The sequence below is a fragment of the Sus scrofa genome, chromosome 3 (assembly GCF_054392235.1).
Source record: "Sus scrofa isolate SSC_HxYL_T2T_F1_AM1 chromosome 3, Sscrofa_HxYL_maternal_Yorkshire_Landrace_v2.0, whole genome shotgun sequence".
NCBI classification, from domain to species: Eukaryota; Metazoa; Chordata; class Mammalia; order Artiodactyla; family Suidae; genus Sus; species Sus scrofa.
This window is the reverse complement of record NC_139385.1, coordinates 9511125-9530614: the sequence shown is the minus strand read 5'-3', so window position 1 is coordinate 9530614 and position 19490 is coordinate 9511125. Positions and strand designations below refer to the sequence as shown.

General features: G+C 54.8%; 1 protein-coding gene across 16 annotated transcripts in view; it reads right to left on the bottom strand.

Moving 5' to 3' along the window:
* CUX1 (cut like homeobox 1) overlaps positions 1-19490 on the bottom strand; it is a 352709-nt gene that overhangs the window by 35526 nt on the left and 297693 nt on the right. For 12 of the 16 annotated variants that reach the window (XM_021086267.2, XM_085016718.1, XM_085016719.1 and 9 more), the window contains 2 exons: positions 5343-5648; positions 1897-2085 (listed from right to left, as the gene is read on the bottom strand). The exons of the other annotated variants lie outside the window; for them this stretch is intronic. In XM_021086267.2, the coding sequence (XP_020941926.2) occupies positions 1897-2085; positions 5343-5648 (495 nt within the window). The remainder of the gene's footprint in view (positions 1-1896; positions 2086-5342; positions 5649-19490) is intronic. 16 annotated transcript variants of the gene reach the window in all.

Below are 19490 nucleotides of genomic sequence, written 5' to 3'. Positions count from 1 at the left end.
TGTGTGTGTCCACGTGCCTGGACCTGTGTGACTAGGCTGGCTCATGGGCCGCCTTGTGAAGGGATTGGAAAGCAGAGGGCAGACTAGGGCAGGGAGAGAGATTTATAAGAAAGAAAGAAGGGAGAACAGTCAAAGATTTGCACTGGAGGGAGAAGCGAAAGCTGCAGGCAGAGGAGGTGGCCTGGCTCCCAGGAGAACCCGAGAGTCTGGATTGCCTGGCGCAGGATTCTTAATCGGGGCTAGACTGAGTATTATCTTCATTTTATAGACGCAGGAACTGAGGCTAGGGAGTCGTTTACCGTGCCGTTCTATGACTGCAACTCAGAAAGGAGCAAAGCTCCCCGAAGCAAGTGTGGCAGAGCCGGAAGCCAGAAAGAATGAGCCTGGTTTGTCCAGCCAGCGCCCCCCACTGCCCCCCGCCCGCGTCGGGCGGACCACCCGCAGTCTCTGGAAGTCGCAGGAGGTGCTGCGCCCTGGCTCTCGGGGGGTCAGGGGTCTTGGCCTCCCCTGGGGCCGGTTAGCCAGCCTCCCTGCCAGGGACAGGAGACGGTGGGCCTCGGGAGGAGGGGCCTGGGCCCTGCTGCAACAGTGGCTCTTCTAGAACACAAGATGGCGCCCGGAGCCTGTGCAGAAAGAGGAGCGAGGCCTGGAAGGCCCCAGAGATCGATGTGGGGGCTGAGGCCCAGGGGGAGAAGCACACGAGGGGGGTGGGTGGACCAGAGCTTGTGCTCAGGGGGTGGCCTTTGGGACGCGCAGAGCTGCTGCCAGGAGGGCGGGCGCTGCCTGCTGCAGGAGGCTTCACGACGGCTGGGGCAGCACTGGTCGCTGCTGCAGCGCTGCCATGGGTACGTGGGTGCATGAGCCCATTCTCCCTCTCTCACCCTTTGACATGTCCCATAAGAAGAAGCTAAGAAGTTCTGGGCAGGGGGGATGGCACCAGGCCTCCTTGGGTGCTGCCAGGAGCTGCCCGAGGGGCTGCGGCCTGTGTCAAAGCTGTGGTCTAGCGTCTGAGGGCAGGCAGGGCAGGGGTCCCCGGAGGGCCGCCTGGGCACCTGGTCGCAGGAGAACAGGTGCCTGCCCAGAGCCCCTGCTGTGAAGTCTGACAGCCTCAGTTTGGATTCCCGCTTCTGCCAACTTGAAATAAGTTTCAGAGCCTCATTCTTCCTGGATAAAAACCTCTCCACTAGACGGAGTTATGCGGGCTGAGTGAGCTCTCAGCACAGTGTCTGCAAATAGGAGGCCCTTAGGAACTGGGGGTCTCGACTGTCATACAGGGGCTGGTCCCAAGGAGTCGGCCTCAGACTCTCGCTCCTTCTCGGAGCTCTAGCCCTGCCTGGCTGGGCGGGGACAGCGAGGCTCGGCTGGAGAAGAACAGCACCCACGCTGGGGGAACACAGAGGACACGAGTCTGGGCTCCACTGCCCCTGGCATGGTCACACGGGCGGCCGTAACGCTCTGTTTGATGGGACAGTAGAGGGAAGCCCCTGGCAGGCGGTAGGTGCGCAGTAAAAGGTAACACCCTGTACACCCAGCGAAGCAGAAGACAACAAACCAAAGGCGCTGCCACCAAGTGGCCGTCCTCGCCTGAAGAAGAAAAGGCACACTGGCCACCAGGGCAACTGAGAAATGATCCAGGTTCCCCCCCGCACCCCGCCCCCACCCTGGCCTTCCCACGCTCAGTGTCACTGGGTTCCAGCCACTAGGCAGAAAAAGCCACAAATCCTCCTGATTCTTTTAGGTACTCCTGTCGGATGACTGTCAAAAAAGCCTCTGCCCTGCCTTAGAGTCCCTTGGTCACAGATCAGCGTCCCTCATCGGCTCGGCGCGGAGGCTTTCGGAGCGACCGCACGTTTATCAGTGAGACGGCCCTTGGCTGGCGCAGGCTGCGGGACTTACCTTTCTTCTCCATGCGTTTCATGTCCATCAGCTTCTCCACGTTGTTGGGGTCATTCAGCCACAGCTGCATGCGGACAAAGGGCTCCCGTCCCTTCAGACTGAGCTTGTGCCAGGGCTTTGGGCGAGCGAGGAGGTCGGAGACGGAGCCTTGGGTGAGTCCTAGGATGGTCTCCCCAAACAAGCGCTGACCTAGAGATGAAATGCAACCAACGGAGACGTCACTGCTGAGACCCAGGGAGCTGGCAGGGCAAGGACGTGTCAAGGTTAAATTCAGAAACGGGGGTTCAAGGGAGCTCCTGCTGTGGGTCAGCCAGCGGGTTAAGCACCCGACAGAGTGTCTGTGTGGACGCGGGTTTGATCCCTGGCCTAAGGATCCGGCGTTGCTGTGACCTGTGATGTAGGTCGCAGATGTGGCTCGGATCCCATGTTGCTGTGGCTGTGGCGTAGGCCGGTAGCTGCAGCTTCGGCTAGACCTCTAGCCTGGGAACCTCCATATGCTGCAAGCAAGGCCCTAAAAAGCAAACAAACAAACAACAACAAAAAAGAAATGGGAGTTCAAGACCCAGAGTCTGATCAGCTGGGTCCGGGCTTGGAAGCCAGCACATCGTAGAATCACTTCCTCAACCAGACTCGGAACCAACTCCTTTGGTGATGGAGTCGATATTTCTCTTGCATCCTGTTTACACACAAAGTTTCTTTCAAAGAAGCCTTTGGGCTTCGGAGGAACTCAGGTCTGGGTGACACCTGCAGCGTTTATCAGAGCGGCTTAATCCCAAACCCGAGCTCAGGGGGTTAAGCAGCTCGTGGGGAGATGGCTCGCTTACAGCCTCAAAGCACGGGGCCCACTGCACCGGCTCCTTTCATGAACAGCAAGGTTATCTGGTCTTGCTGAGAAAACAGGCCACCTGACCCGAGGCCACAGCAGGAGAGAGAAGGAGAAAGCGCTCCTTGGCCCTGCTTCCCTGGAACGCAGGCCATCACCAATTCTAAAGGCTGTCCCCAAAGTCCAGGAGCCTCTGCTGACTGGAGCTCAAAGCGGACCAACCCCTTGCTCCGAGGCCACGGTGGGCAGCCTGCCCCCCAGGCCGATCAGAGGGCACTTGGCTCCGGAGGGCACAGCGGGGCCAGGTCTGAAACAGTATTTCGCTTCTCATTCAGCTGCAGGTGAAGAGAGGCCACCGCTTTAAAGGTACAAAGGAGAAGCAGGCATAACCCGACGGGCCTGACGGGAGACCATCAAAGAACCGGACTTGGTGGAAACGGAGCCTGGGATCGCGTGGCCAGGGGTTGCTACCATCAGTCCTACAGAGCATGACACCAGCTCTGCCCCTTGGTGGCAAGGTGACGGTGGATGACTGGATGGTTCCCGCTGCGGCTCAGGGGCCTCCGCTTGTGATCGGGAAACACCCCCACCTGTGCACACGGCGTAGCTCCAAGAGCCCTGCCTCGTAAAAAGCGGGGCTCCAAGGAGAAGGTTGCGGCAGGGGAGGCTTTGGATTTGAGATATTAGATTTGTTTGGGGTCAGTCATTTTAACTGAGCGATACGTTTGTTGATTTTGTAAACCTGTGGCTACTCTGCTTTTCACATTCTTCTTCGTTAAGCCTGTAAATATCCTAGGTCCTTACCAGTTTTCAGTGCTGCGGTTTTAAATAAATTTTACCTAAGTCTAATCTGGCGAGTGAATCTCATTTCACTCCAAGGAGCCTGTTGTGTCCAGAAAAGCGCTAAGATATGAACAGCCACTTACTGTTTGCTTGACCCACCCAGTTGTATGGAGGGCGGGCGGGGGGGGGGAATCAAGTGATTATTCTTAGAAAATGATTTGTATTACTTTTAGAGGGTTCACAGCAGTGGTTCTCAATCGTTTTGGGGGTAACAAACATATTTGAGAACCTCAAGGAAGCTACCGACCCTCACCACCCCCCTCCTTTTCTTTTGGTCTTTTTGCTATTTCTTGGGCCGATCCCACGGCACATGGAGGTTCCCAGGCTAGGGGTCTAATTGGAGCTGTAGCCGCTGGCCTACGCCAGAGCCACAGCAATGCGGGATCCGAGCCACATCTGCGACCCACACCACAGCTCACGGCAATGCCGGATCCTTAACCCAGTGAGCAAGGCCAGGGATCGAACCTGCAACCTCATGGTTCCTAGTCAGATTTGTTAACCACTGCGCCACGAAGGGAACTCTGACCCTCACCCTTTAAAATGTGTGCACACACACACACTCTGCATGAGACTTTAAGAGCCTGACCCGTGAACACCCCCAAGATGCCAGGTCAAAGGTTAAGAGGATGCTTGGGTCTTAACCAAGCTGTAATTCAGTTGTAGGTTGGCCCTTTTGTGTCTGCTACTCAGAGACCCCGGGAGGGGAGGCAGCATCTCTCCTGGAGAAGCCAAGACTGGCTGGAGCAACTGCGAAGGCTACTTCTCATCTCCAAATCCAGGGTGACGCTGCTATGGTGCCTTTTCTGCAAGTCCCTCAGACCACTGACCTGTCCTCACAGCAAATACGAACCTCAGCTGTCGGGCTCTTCCATGACGCTATCCAGATACCGGTGGGCTCATGCTGGCCCTGCCCAGCTCTGTGCACCCCCCCAACCCCCAGGATTTGGAGCTCCCTGGCACGCCCCAATCAGGGTGGTCAGACTGCACGCATCTTGTCTTCCGAAAGGTCCTGGTGAGGGTGCGGGGGTGAGAGCAGCGTCAATTCCGACACCCTTATGAGCTCTTAGTGTTCACGGCTGTATAATGTTTTATTTCTTTTTATTTTTTATTTTTGTCTTTTTGCCTTTTCTAGGGCCATACCTGCAGCATGTGGAGGTTCCCGGGGTAGGGGTCGAATTGGAGCTGTAGCTGCCAAGCCTACGCCAGGGCCACAGCAACGCAGGATCCGAGCCGCATCTGCGACCTACACCACAGCTCAAGGCAATGCTGGATCCTTAACCCAGTGAGTGAGGCCAGGGATCGAACCCGCAACCTCATGGTTCCTGGTAAGATTCGTTAACCACTGAGCCACAACGGGAACTCCTGTAGAAAGTTTTAGGTTCCTTTTTTTTTTTTTTTGTCCTTTTAGGGCCACACCTGAGGCATATGGACATTCCCAGGTTAGCGATCGAATTGGAGTTGTAGCCGCCGGCCTACGCCACAGCCACACTGGATCCGAGCCTGCCTGTGACCTACACCACAGCTCATGGCAACGCAGATCCTTGACCCACTGAGCGAGGCCAGGGAATCGAACCCGTGTCCTCACAGACGCCAGTCAGACCCGTTTCCGCTGAGCCTAAGGCGAGGGGAACTCCTGTTTTAGGTTCTCATGGGCAGGCTGGCAAGGCCGACACCCTGTGGCTGGCTCAGCCTGAGGTCCCCTCCACCGGCTCTTCCTGAGACCTCCCAACGGGGAACGACCTGCCGCCTCTGGACCTAGCGGCTGGCGGGGGGCACCTACCGAGGTTGTTGTCGGTCAGCACCTCCTTGACCCTCTTGGTGATGCCGTAGGTGTCCAGCTCTGGGGACATGGCTACCAGCTCCTGAATGCTGAGGGCCGAGTGCCCGGAGAGGGGCAGCGGGGTGGCGGGCTGGGAGGAGTCTGAAGCGGGCGGGTCGCTGGGTTCCGGCGGTTTGCCATCCTTACTCGTGTCAATGGGGGGACAGGGCTGCTGGACCAGTTCGGTCAAACTCTTCACGGATTCGCTCGAGCTCATGGGTGACTCAGGCGCAGGGCTGCAGCTGGCCGAGGTCTTTGGAGTGCTTTCTGAAAGTGAAGCACACGGAAACCCGAGGCTGAGAAGAGCTGTCTTTGCCCACGCCGCCTGCCCTCCCCATCCGGGGCTGCTCATCAAATGCCTGCGCGAGAAGGAGACGGTCCGGCGGCCTACGGCGCTCAGTGAGCCGTTCCACCGCTTTCTGCCTGAGAATTAACCTTTCCTTTTCTAGATTAGAAAATAAAAAAAGAGCAGAAACAGAAAAAAACCGGGGGTGTAAACAGAGCATTTCCGAAGGCTCCATAAAGGCATCCCGGCCAAAAAAAAAAAAAGTCCGATTAATCACAAGCTGTCATGGTCACCATGTCATCCGACGGCACCCCAGGACTCTCTACTTCAGAAGGCACTGGCTACATTTTACTTTGCATGTTTATTTTGTCCACGGTTTCCAGCACAAAATGAAGGGACATGTTATTTTAAATTACTTAAATGAGGGCTGCCTGTGATGTGCAGTCTCCAGTGAAGACCCTTGAAGGTGAGACCTGAGACCCGAGGCCTCGGCTGCAGGCGCCCGGGGGCCTAGTGCAGAGTTGGGACCCCCAGGTGGGGCCTTACTCTGATCCCCGAGGGCTCCTTGGCACCCGCCCAGGAGGGAACCGAGTGAAGAGGGGCGCCTGCCCTGCTCGCCGTCAGACCCCAGGACGCGCTTCCGCAAAGCCAGCTCTCTGTCCATCAGCAACGCCGGAGGAGACAGGGCCAGTGTGGGCCGTTGGGTCTCCACGCTGTCCTTTCTTGAGAAGGGCCTGACTTGTGGCAGGTGCCCGATGGGGAGTGCCACCTGCTCTGCTGGGGAGTGGTCCCTTCTGGCTCTCTGTTAGAGCTACCCCTAAAACCTAGACTGCGGCTGCCGGGAAGAAAGGCTTCTGCCATTTCCTAATTTCCAAATACAGAGAGCATGTGGGGTAAAACCCGCCTTTGGCTCAGAGTCTGGGTGCAAACTTAACCCCCACTCGCACTGGGCACGGCACATGGTGAGGCCCCAGAGCACTGATAACTCACGAGGCGGGGCCACGCATGGGTATCTGCACCCCAAATCCTCGCGACCTGACTCAACAAAATGGAACCCGAAGTAATACCTAAATTTCAAGTGACCACAGAACGGGAGTGACCTCGCGGACATATTATATCCAGGATAACAACCTATTCCCAACTCAAGGGGTTGGAAAATGCATTCCAAACACGAGGGCTATTTTGACGAAATACCCTGAAAGATAAAAATCCCAAGGAAAACAACGGCCATTCAACCGATAAACTCAGCTATTGTCCTAAACCAGTATAGAGTTGCACCGTCACAGAAGGCTGTGTCCTCAACCTGGAAAATCAGGTTAAAAATAAACAACGACGACAACAAAAACTGGTTTGCGAAAGATGTAAAAGAGAGAGACGGCAGAAACGGTCCATATCAATCTTTAAGGCCATCTGAGTCCTACAAATCGGATTTCTTCGCTCTGCCCACCTCCAGGTCATCATGCAACTGGATATAAAAGCCGGCAAATGTTATTTTTATATCTGAAGCAGCAAAGGAATTGTACTGTAAATGTGCCCTGATTCACCCATGCGAGGGACCAATTTGGCAGATCATCCATCTTGCTCACTGCATCCTGTCAAGGATGCCATGAATTCCCCACATGATAAACAGATGCCCTTCCAGGCTGGTGTCCTTTAACCCACCGCAAGGTCAGCATCACGACTGCCTGGAGAACATGCTCAAATGCCGGCCCGGTTTTGTTCTGGGCGCCGGCACGGGCGGGTCCCCGCTCCAGTGGAGGCTCGCCTCCTTTGTCCAGGCGTCCTCAGCCAGACACTCACATGCATTTTTGCCAGGAACCCCCCACCGAGAGAACTGACTGAGGTGCTTCCTCCACAGTACTGGCGTGCCTCTGTGCTCCCAACTGGGACTGTGAACAGAGGCAAAGCTCCCCGAGATCAAAACCCCCACAGGGGAGCTGTGGCTCAACAGTAACAAACCGACTAGGATCCATGAGGAGGCGGATTCGATCCCTGGCCTCCCTCAGTGGGTTAAGGATCTGGCGTTGCCACAAGCTGCGGCATAGGTTGCAGGTGCAGCTTATATCCAGTGTTGCCGTGGCTGTGGTGTCGACTGCAGCTGCAGCTCCGATGCAACCCCTAGTCTAGAAGATTCCATATGTTGCAGGTGTGGCCATAAAAAGGAAAAAAAAAAAAAAAGAAAAGAAAAAAAAAAAAAAACCCTGGGCCTTGAAACGTCTGCTTTCGTTGTGAGTCTGTGTAAACTGTACCAGCCGAGTGATAATTGTTAAGTGACAGACACGTGCACACAGGTGCCACCACAGTCTCGGGTCACTGGGAGTAGAACTAGGCCCATTATTTTGGAAACGGACCCACTGGACACACCACGAATCCACAGGTTCAGAACACTACACTGCAAAGTCATTCATGTGTCTAGAAAGCTCTTTCCACTAAGCACCACAAACCAGACCCATCGATCGGCTCCAACAGACCCCCCCTGTCGAGGGGGCCAGGCCCCTTGGTGCCAGGACAGGTGCCCGTACGACTCACAAGAAACACAGCCAACACAGGATTAGAAATATTACTTTTCTTTTCCAAAAATTTAGCAAATGGAGCCCTCTGATTAAAACAATACTTATTGAAAGAATAAGGCTTCGTGCTCTTCTGTGTAATTAAAAATCATTTAAACGAGGAGTTCCCATTTGTACCCCTACCCACAAGCCCTCTTAAAATAGTTATCTCTTGGAGTTCCCCTCATGGTGCAGTGGTTAACGAATCCAACTAGAAACCATGAGGTTGTGGGTTCAATCCCTGGCCTCGCTCAGTGGGTTCAAGATCTGGTGTTGCCGTGAGCTGTGGTGTAGGTTGCAGACTCGGCTCGGATCCCGCATTGCTGTGGCTGTGGTGTAGGCAGGTGGCTACGGCTCCGATTGGACCCCTAGCCTGGGAATCTCCATATGCCGAGGAAGAGGCCCTAGAAAAGGTAAAAAGACAAAAAAAAAAAAAAAAAAAAAAAAAAAAACCCTAACCATTTAAACGAGAAAAAGAGAAGGAGCCCTGAGCTTGGCACTAAGGCACTGAACCTGGGGAGGGGGCTCCTCCACCAGCCGCTGTGCTAACTTGAACGTGACTCTTAACTTCCCGGAACATCTTGGTCTGCAAAGATGCAGATGGGGCTGTTGTGAGGAACAAAGCTGCCACGTGGTCAGGGCTCAGTTAATCTGAATCTGATGTTTAAAAAAAGAGAGTAATTGTTAACTGGTATCGGAACATATTTGTCTACCTAAAGGTTCCCTGGATGGGAAGTAAATCTCTTCGTGATTTATTGCTGTTTCTCCCACGGTTCCTGGCACCAGACTGAGATGCCGGGGAGAGACTCAATGGCTACCTCTTATGTGATACCATTTAGATGACATGCTGATAAAGGTAAGACTCTAGGGACAAAAAACAGATTGGCGTTGGTGGGGGCGCAGGGCAGGAGTTGACAACAAAGGGGCCCGAGGGAACCCCGGGAGGAGATGGACTTCGTTTACAGCCCGATCACCCAAACTCAGAGACTATTTCTATGAGTGGAGAAGGAATTTTACTCTATGTGAATTAGACTTCAGTGTCAACCTACGTAGGACAAAAGGGTCAGCAGAGAGGATGCAGGAAGACGCATTATTTCCTCATTCGTTCACTCACTGCCTGAGTGCGTTGATTGGGCCAGTGGGAAGACGGCAGTGATGGGGCTGGAGGGGGCCCGACCTGCCTGGAGCTCACGCCTAGTGGGGGAGGTGGCTGCGAAACAGAAGTACCTAGAGGATCCTGAATGTCCTGATGGGAGACGGATGGGGAACTCGGAGCACACAGCAGGGGGCTGGGGACACAGATATGGCCTGGGGACCAGAGAATTCCTGGGAGAGTGACACTTCAGGGGGGCTTCAGAGATGAACGGGAACTAGCCGGCTAAGTTGGGATGGGTAGCAGTGAGAAGGAAGGGAGGTAGAATATTACAGACACCTGGGCAGGGGGTGGTAGTGGTGGCGGTTTTGAGGCATCAATAAAATGGAGTGTAGTGAGAACAGGAGGCAAAGAGAGGAGCCCAGGGGCTGGGCTGTGCAGGGCCTTCCCATCGGCTAATGTGTCCGTTTTAATTTTTGTGCAGCTGGGAGCCAGGGCACCTTCATACGATACACCATGTGCTGTAACCAGCAGCGAGGGGGTCAGGACTGGGGCCATGTGTCCCGGCACCGAGAGCACAACGCTGAGCCCGCTAAGCCAGGCAGAACGCAGCCGGTGGCGGGGAGCCTGCACCACTGCATGCTGTGTGTGGCTTCAGACGCGTGGCGAGGGTAGAAGGTCACGAGCAGGAATGATAAGAAGCAAATTCAGGATAGACAGTGGCTGACTTCTTGGAGGAATGAGATTAGGGAGAGAGGCTATCTGCTTTCTTTCTTTTAAAAACATAGGATTGAGGGAGTTCCCTGGTGGGGTCAAGGACACGCCCGGTTGTCACTGCAGTAGCTAGGGTTTGATCCCTGGCCCAGGAACTTCTGCATGCTGCAGCTGCAGGCATAGCCAAAACATACACACATATACACACACACACACACACACACGTATGTTTGAGTTATGGCCAAAAGTTAAAGTTGGGCGATGGGCATTCATTGGGTTATTCCGCAATTCCGTGTGTGAAATATTATGATCTAACATCAAAGAGTAAGAAAGCAAACACTAGTTCACTGTTGCTTCAGTGCAGAGGCTGAGCTTGCCACCAGCACGGGGTGGGGGGGGGGCAGGCGTCCCGAGGAGGCTGGAGTGTCCTCGGGGGAGAGCGCGCGGGGGCGGGGGGGAGGGGGCTGAAGCGGGCAGCCAGAGGGGCAGGAGACGCAGGGGGCTCAGCGGAGAGCTAGGAGGTCAAGTCAACAGGACAGGGGCCTCGTGGGGGGAGGGCCGAGGAAGAGGGAGGAAGTGGGCGTGTCCCAGGCTGTGGGCTGGGCTCCGGGGTGTGTGGGTGCTGTTCCGAGAGGGGGTGCAGTGCAAGAGGAGCCCCCTGGGGTGCGGGGGAAGATGACAATTAAGAGACCCGATTCCATCGCCACTTGGAAGAGCAGCTGCTGCTCAAGCGAGCACGTCCCGTGCCCTTGTGGTGCGCCTGCCCCTGTGCCGAGGCTCCCGGAGTGAACCTCTCCATCTGTGTGACCCCACGTGCCTGAGGCTGGGCACCTCCACCTGTCTCATGTGACAGAGATAGGACATTGGGCTCAGAGCCACAGAGCCAAGAACGAATCAGGCATCCTGGACTCTATTAGCCCACGTGGACGGGTGGGCAGCGCCCCGGGCTCTCATCAGTGGCAGAGCGACTGGGCCACCTTCCAGGTTATGGATTCTCTGCGCTCCATGTATCAGCATGTGTGAACCTCAAAAACATGAAGGTGAGGCCCCCAAAGCCAACCCCCCAGGGGCGGGGTGGGGGGTGGGGGACTGGAATGCACTCAGAACCTCATCTGAACACGGCCATGGGCTACGGGCAGTTACACATGGGCTCATTCAAGTCTCACGATGGTCCTGGGGTGGAAACAGAAACCCCACGTCCCAGGCGAGGAAACCCAGGCTTCGCCGGGCAGCGAGACCTGGCCCAGGTCACACGGGTGGAGCAAAGATCTGAAGGGCTCGGGAGCGGACAGCCTCCGTGCTTCTGCCCATCCTCCAGCGTCACAGCAGCCTGCCCGCCTTCACTCATTCATTCACTCAAAGGCACCCGCTCTGTGTCAGGTCCTCTGCTTGGTATCAGGAAAAAAAGAAATTAAACACAAACTTTGCTTTCAAGGAGGCTGCAGCCTGCAGGACAGAGACAACTGGAAACGGGTAATTTGCATGAAAGCCCAGTGACGGACATAGGCCATCTATCCAATTTTTTTTTCTTCTTTTGTCCTTTTAGGGTTGCACCCGTGGCATATGGAGGTGCCCAGGCTAGGGGTCTAAACAGAGCTGCAGCTTCCAGCCTACGCCACAGCAACGCGGGATCTGAGCCACGCCTGCGACCTACACCACAGCTCATGGCAACGCCAGATCCTTAACCTATTGATCGAGGCCAGGGATCGAACCTGCAACCTCATGGTTCCTAGTCGGATTCGTTTCCACTGTGCCACGACGGGAACTCCCATCTATCCAATTTTGACAGCAATAGTAAGGGGTTTACATTTAAAAAGGGATCTGTGTGGATTAGTTTTGGGGGGAAGGCGGAAGAGCAGCCCGGATAGTAAGATACAGAAAGCAGACAGTGACTCAGGACCCTCTGAAACACACAAAGCTTTCAGGAACTATAAAAGGATTATGAAAAATATTATATTCCGAAAACAGCAGGCAAACAACAGCTGCCTTAAGTTTTCAATAGAAGCCAATTGAAAATGCACACCCGCCATAATTTTCAGAGACAAATCTCCCTGCAGTTTACCCGATCCACTGTTTAAATTTCCATACCCGGCCCTCTATCTGCAGTAATAATAACCCCAATTCCATTTAGTGTTCATTTGAGCAGTCAGGATAAAGTCATTTCTTATTATCTCCCCACTGTGTAAAAAACAGCTTGAAGGTAGGAAGTCAGCAAGCATTTTCACCAAAAAGTAATTATTGTAAGTGACATTTTTACTGCTGGCATGCCATAAGGCGAACTGTGCATTCAGAAGGACAAGTTGCTGAAACAAAATGACAGGGTACTCTGTGACATTCTGACAAGAACCCAAACATTATTTAACTGGCGGCTGGTCTGATGCACCCCTTTGCATTATGTCCAGAGTTTGGGCTTTGAGCCCGCTCGCGTGCCGAGCCAGGAAATTCCCAGCGACTATAAGGACAGACCAGCGTGGGGGGCGAAAGCGAGGAGCAGAGGGGGAGCGGCAGGGTCACGGCCTGGTGCATGGGGACGGGGACCAGGGAGGGAGGAAGTCAAAGAGCAGAGGCGGGGGTGCTGGGCGGGCAGAGGCTGCAGGTGGAGCCCCACTGCGGGCGGGGCAAGGACGTGCAGAAGGTTCTGGAGCACCTGGTGCTGGCGTCTCTGCCCAGCAGGGCCCTGGTGGCCTGGAAGGACCCTGCTCAGCTGGAGGGCCTTCCGGGCTGCCAGTGATGACCAGTCCAGAGGGTGCCCGCCAGCCCAGAATGCTTCCCGGCCGAGCTCAGATGCGGAGATCATGATGGGGACACCGAACCTGAGCTGAAACGTGGGGACTCAGGCGTTTCCTCTCCGGAGGGACCTCCGCCTGGGGGGGGTGGTTCATGGCCGACAGGCCTCTTTGGAAATAAGGAGCTCAACAACAAACCTCAGAACCCCCCCAAAAAAACCCAAAAAGAAAAAAAAAAAAAGCCACACACAAAAAAAACCCCAACAAAAAAGAAACAACCAGCTTCCCTGTGGCAAAGGTGAACGGCAGCCTGATTTACTCTCCTGTGTTCTAGTGCCACATGGTAACGTGGGGACCCCCTCTGACAGCCCAAGCACCAAACCCTTCCCAGGGGGCGGCACTGGTGGCTCTGAGCCTCCGTGAGCAGACACTTCTGGCCCCGGGGGGACCACCGCGCTGTTATCCAGCCACATCTCTCTCTCTTAGACACGGCCAGCGCGAGAACGTGGAGCTGTCTCGCTTTTGGGTACGAGTGGTCTTGTGACCGATGAGCAGGGGTTTGAAAGGAAAGACGTGGACACTGTCACAGCCATCAGACAGACACGCAGGAGCTGTCAGCACCCCCCGCCCCCCGACGTCTCCGCACACTTTCTACCGAGAAAGGAAGAGAAGTAACCCAACAACACACCGAGGCACATCCGCGCACCTGACGCAGCCCTACTACACACAGCCTTTTCTCCGAGGGGTGCACCTGATGCCAGTGGGGGAGGGAGGGGGGCTCAGTGCCCCAGACCTGGTGGGTCTCCCCCTGCCCCTGGGGAAAGCCCCCTCCCAAGGGCGGCATCACACGTCAGCACACACCCCTCCCGAGAGCCAGGTCCTACCGCCTTCCTCGCTGGCCGCGGGCTGGCAATACTCTTTGGCCCTCACCAGCCTCGGCCCTGCCTTACGTCACTGAAAATCTCAGCAGACCTACGAAAGCGCTTGTTTCAACAGTAACAATGAGATAGTAGGTACTGATGTGCATGCGTGAACATTGCTTTTTTTGTTTTTTGCTTTTTTTTTTTTGAGGGCTGCACCTGCGGCATATGGAAGTTCCCAGGCTAGAGGTTGAATCGGAGCTGCAGCTGCGGGCCTACACCACAGCCACAGCAACATGGGATCCGAGCTGCATCTGCGACCTGCACCACAGCTCATGGCAACGCCAGATCCTTAACTCATTGGGTGAGGCCAGGCATCGAACCTGCGTCCTCGTGGATACTAGTTGGGTTCGTTACCACAGAGACACAATGGGAACTCCTGTGTGAACATTTTTTCAAAAGTCTGCCGAAGAAACTCACAATGACTTGGAAGCCAACATCCACGACTAACAAAGCAAACTTGCTGAATAAAAGCAAGGTTTCTCCTTAACCGGTGCCATTTCTAGCTTACGTCCCCAGGCTTGACTTCTAGGCCACTTGCAGAAAGGGCCTGTGTTTTTCATGCAATGAGGGAACCCTCTACTTGCCAGGGGGGTGCTAGGAGGTGGGGGCAGTGATGAGCCAGGCGGACACCAGTAGGCAAGTCGCTGTCACAAAGGCCCTGTGACAAAGACTAGGGTAGGGATGTGCAGGGGGTGGTGGCAGCTCAGAGCACTGTGACACTTAACTGAGGCTGGGGAGGCAGGAACAGGAAAGAGACAGAGAGGAGGGGCCGTCACACACTAAGCGGGTGGGACTTTTTTTTGGTTGTTTTTTTAAGCTTTGAGGGCCATACTTGTGGCATTTGGAAGTTCCCAGGCTAGGGGGCAAATTGGAGCTGCAAGTGCCGGTCTACGCCACAGCCCTGGCAACGCGGGATCCAAGCTGCGTCTCTGACCTACACCACAGCTCACAGTCCCGCCAATTCCTCAACCCACTGAGCAAAGGCCAAGGATTGAACGCGCGATTCTCATGGATACTAGTCGGGTTTGTAATGTGCTGGACCACAATGGGAACTCCCAGAAGGCGGGAGTTTAACCCCAGGGAGGGCGCCAGCAGGCTGCACAATCTGGAGAGATGGTCCTGGCTGCGTACTGGACAGAAAGAGGTGATCTGAGATCTGGGCCAGGGTACGGGCTGCGGGAATAGAGAGAAGAGAAACCAGAGTTGTTTAGGAATAGAAACTGTGTGTACGGTGGGGGCGCGGGGGGGAGGGTGTAGGTGGGCTGCCAGTCCCTGGCCCGGGTGATGGGGTGGGCAGAGCTTTTAGGAGGAACACCAGAGGCGGGGCCGTCCTGGGGAGAAAAGGCTGAGCTCGACCTTGGTTGCGTTTCACTGGATGGGGCGACGAACACGGGTCTGACGGGAGGTCGGCACAAGGGGGCAGAGGATGCAGCTGAGATCTCTTCCCACTGGGTGCCACTCGGCGCTCCCCTCACTCTTGGGAGGGTCTCTCCCCCTCCTCTTTCCTCCCCGAACTGGGAAAAGCACAGCGGGGTCGAAGGCGCTGAGAAAGGATCTTAGCAATTCCGAGTTGACTGAGATGCACCCGGGGCAGCTGCCCGAGGGATGTGGGCCTGAGCCCAGGGGTGGGCACTGCAGGGGACCCGGGCTTCTGCACCTTCCTTGGGCTTCCATTATTTTTCGTGTGTATCTTTTATAAGCTCTTAAGGAAAATACGCATGTCAAGAGCAGAGTTTAGGAATATTCAAAACGCAAAGCCTTCCTTCAGTGACAACCTGATTTTGGTGGGGAGCTCCCGGCCTGGCGAGGCTGCGGGAACCACTGGGTGACACAGCTGGCCCTGCTGCAGGAGCACAGCGCTCGCCCTGTTCCCGGCTTTTCTACTGATCCATACTGATTTAGCAATAATGCTTTCAAATTACCTTCAATAACCTTATTACCGCACCAGCTGTGTGCAGGAACACTTATCGCCGCGTCCCTGTGCATTAAGGGAAAATGTATGTCATACAAACAGTCTAAATATATATTACGGAGATGGGAAAAACAAACCCTCTCGTTAAACTGCTCTGCTGTAATCAAAGATTAATCACTCTGTGTGTGAGTGCACGCGCCCGCGTGCCCGTGTTCCCCCTCTTTCTCTGGGGTTCCTTTCCGGCTTTGGGCAAACCTGCCCATCCTTCACCGGTCGGGACGCTCAGGCAGCCCAGCCCGCCATTCTGACAGTGGAATTAATTCCCTGGATTGCTAAGCGCTGGAGGAGCTAAGAGTTGGCTTTGAACGCTGCCTTCTTCCTGAGGCTTTCAGGCCTGCAGCTCAGAATCTCTCCTTCCCGCCCCCTGGGCACCTGGTGCACAGAAGGCTCTGAAGTGCCCATCTGCACCCAGGCCCTGGCGTTTGCCCCAAGAGCAGCCTGTCCCCACGACGCCAGGCGGCCTGGCGTGTGGGTGACGATGTCTGGGCTGAGACAGGATGCACCTCGGAGAATCTGTGCGGATGGAAGCCATCGCGTCACACGCTGGGGCGGCGGGCCGCTTCCCGCCTTCGCGGCGGTGGGCAGGTGAGTGCGCCGAGCTGGCCCTACGCGGGCCCCGGGCCGTGCCGAGCAGAACCCAGTGACATCGTCCTTGCATGTGATGGCATTAGAAAAGCTATTAAGGTACATTATTTTACACCTCCTCCTAATCTCTCCATCCTGCTTTACTTAATTTGTGATGAAATTGTTGAGAAAGGGTACTTAATGTACGACAGTCAGTAAAAGTAATTTATCATCTTCCCGCTTCAGTGCTCACGTTATCAGCGAACTCATTTTCTGCATTCATCATGCAATCAGCCTATTATTTGCATATTAATCAGGCAGTGGACCATGAAAGAACTGCATCCCAGCCAAATGCTGCACTATCTCAGGAGAAACACTCAGTAATTATCATACATCAGTGTTATGATGTGGTAATTGATTATAACATCTTTCCGCTGCCCCTGGGGAGCCCCTCTGCTACCCCGGCTCCAGGCACCCTGGACAGATTGCTCTTTCCCCCCCAAATCAGAGTCACCACCGCCGATCTCTCCAAGGGAGATTTCTGTGGACTAAGGACCCTCCTCTCCCAGTTTCATAAGGTATTTATACCACCTGGGACACAACTGACCGCAACTCAGGGACGAGAGGGTCAAGCCGGGAGGAAGGCACGCCCCGTGGGACACAGCCTTTTGGCTTCAGAGGTGCTGAGAAAGTTCCCTTATCACGTGAGAGGCTGCAACTTCAACCCCTCCTCGCTGCAAAGTTGGTACAAAGGCGGTGTGGCTGCTTTATTTAGGTGCCAAATGACAAGCCTAATTTTGGCCCTCTTATAAAGGACAAACCCAACATCTGCCAATTCAGGCTCAGGCTATATTTAGGATTCCAGTTCTGAAGGGAAGAACAAAACACAGAATCAAGATGAAGGTGATGACGGAAGCTGCCTGGCTTCGCTTCCCTCTCTCGGGGACCCCCTTTCTCACTCCCGAGAATCAGGGTCGGCGGGGGGCCGGGCCCGGGGTCCTGGGCTGGCTGAGGGCCACGGGCAGGGACGGGCACGGCCGCTGAAGGCTGGAAGGGGGAGCACCCTGCACCACGGTGAGTATTTTCCTTAGATCAGCCTGGAAGGGGGTTCAAAGCAGCATGGACCTGAATCACAGGCCAGCTGGGTCACACACTTTCTGTTCATAAACTTGGGTCTGACGGTGCCACTGATTCGCGGCTGGGTTTCCTTCCCTTCTGCCCAGCTCCCAGCCTCCTGGTACTGAGACGTCTGCGTGTTCTATTCCCTGTTCATCTTGGATCTGATTTTAAAATACATGTCCGTTTATAAGATGAGCTCAGTTTTGCTCCTTGTTTTGAATCGTGGTCTTGACTTCTCTGACCAGTCGCTCCGGGGACCAACCCTCCACCCATCATGGGGGACCAAGTCCTCAGGGCACCTCTGTGGCAGCAAGACCCTGGTCTCAGGACCACGTGTGCTCCTTCCACCTCCTCCCGGGCTAAGGGCAAACTGCCCCTCATCTCGCAGCATCCTTCCGCTTACTGCTTAGGGATTAAAGGTATTAGCACTGCGCTTGGCACATCAAAGATGTAAATATGTGCGCTTCTTCATTTTATTCTTACCACCTTTAAAAAAGTGCTTGAGATTTTTAAGCATTTAAAGCGCCCGCATCCTTTCCTGGAACCAAACCATTGAAAACGCAAGTCCTCATTTGCTCCTATGACCTACTTTTGCCTCTTGTACCGAATGCCCAGTGTCCTGTAAATTTGGTTCTCCAGTCTAAAGGGAGAGAAAGGGGACGTGTCCAGAGGCCCGTGACCAGGGCCCGCGGGGGCCTTCTTCAAAAGGGGACACCGCCATGCCAGCACTGAGGGTCCAGGGAACCGGGAGAAGCAGAGGGAGGGAGGGGTGCGGGGAACCTGGCTGACAGCCAGCCCCACGTCTAGGGAAGATGGCCCGGGTCCGTGCTACTTTGCCCCAAGTGGCCAGAGTGCTGATCTGCAGTCTTTCCTCTTGAGGCTCAAGATTTTGGGTCAAGTTCATGGAATGGCAGAAAGATGGGAGACTTTCAAAGATGGATGGTATTTCAGGGAAGCCAGGAATCGGGAGAGCCGACCCGCTGGGCCGACTGCCACCCAGCAGTGCTCTTACTTCACCATCGCCACCCGAGCAGTGAATGCTGGACCTCTTTTCTGTGTGTGTGTGTGTGTGTGTGTGTGTGTCTTTTTAGGACCATACCCCCAGCATACGGATGTTCCCAGGCTAGGGGTCGAATGCCACAGCCACAACCACAAGCACAACCACGCTGGATCTAAGCCTCATCAGCGACTTACACCAGAGCTCACGGCAATGTCAGATCCTTAACCCACGGAGCGGGGCCAGGGATCAAACCCAAAACCTCATGGTTAGTAGTCGGGTTCATTACTGCTGAGCCACGACATCTTTTCCCCGTTTTAAAGCCAGGAGCCTGACATTTCACGTGTGCACATGCGTTACACTGTAGCTGTCTGTGTGCACAAGCAGTGAGGTGTGACGGCACGGGCAGCAGTAGGAAAAGCGGACTCTCAACTAGCACCTCCACTGTGCCTGCCAGCCGCTGCTCTAGAGGCTTCTGTGCACGAACTCATTTCAAACTCCCTACAGTCTAGGAGACAGGGACTTTATTTTTCCTGTTTTAAAGAAGAAACGGAGACACAGAGAGGTTGTGTCACTTGCCCGAGGCCACACAGCTGCTGGTGGCCGAGGTGAGACAAGCCCTCTGTGGTCTGCCCTGAGCGCACCGCGTCCTGCTGCAGCTCATGCGTGCTCAATGCCAGTCACTGCAGGATTTTTCCTGAGGTTTTGCTGTTAAAATCAGTCTAAACATCTCTCACTAGTGATTGGTTAAATAAAATATGGGAGGTCCAGATAGAGGAACTCCCTCTAGCAGTGAAAAGAGGAGAGTAAGTTCTTTATTTCCCAGTGGAGGGGAGTCTCCACAGGCTACCTACTGCCAGGCGAGAGGAGCCAGGCACACCTCGGGTCCCACGCGCTCCCTCTGCCTGCAACAGACATCTCAAGGCGGACTCCGAAGAAGAACAGGAGCGCAGGGCCCGGGGGCGAGTGCCTGGGGGTTTGGGGATGAGGGTGGGGGCGACTTGTGTTTTTAAAAAGGGTGTAAGCTCTTTTAAATCCTGCATTTTGTAACCACGAAGCATTTTACTTACTAAAAAAAAAAAAAAAAAAAAAACCTCACAAACCATAATTAAAAAGAAGTCCTCTAAATCTCTTATCCTGGGTAACTCTGATTCTCCCCTCTATTT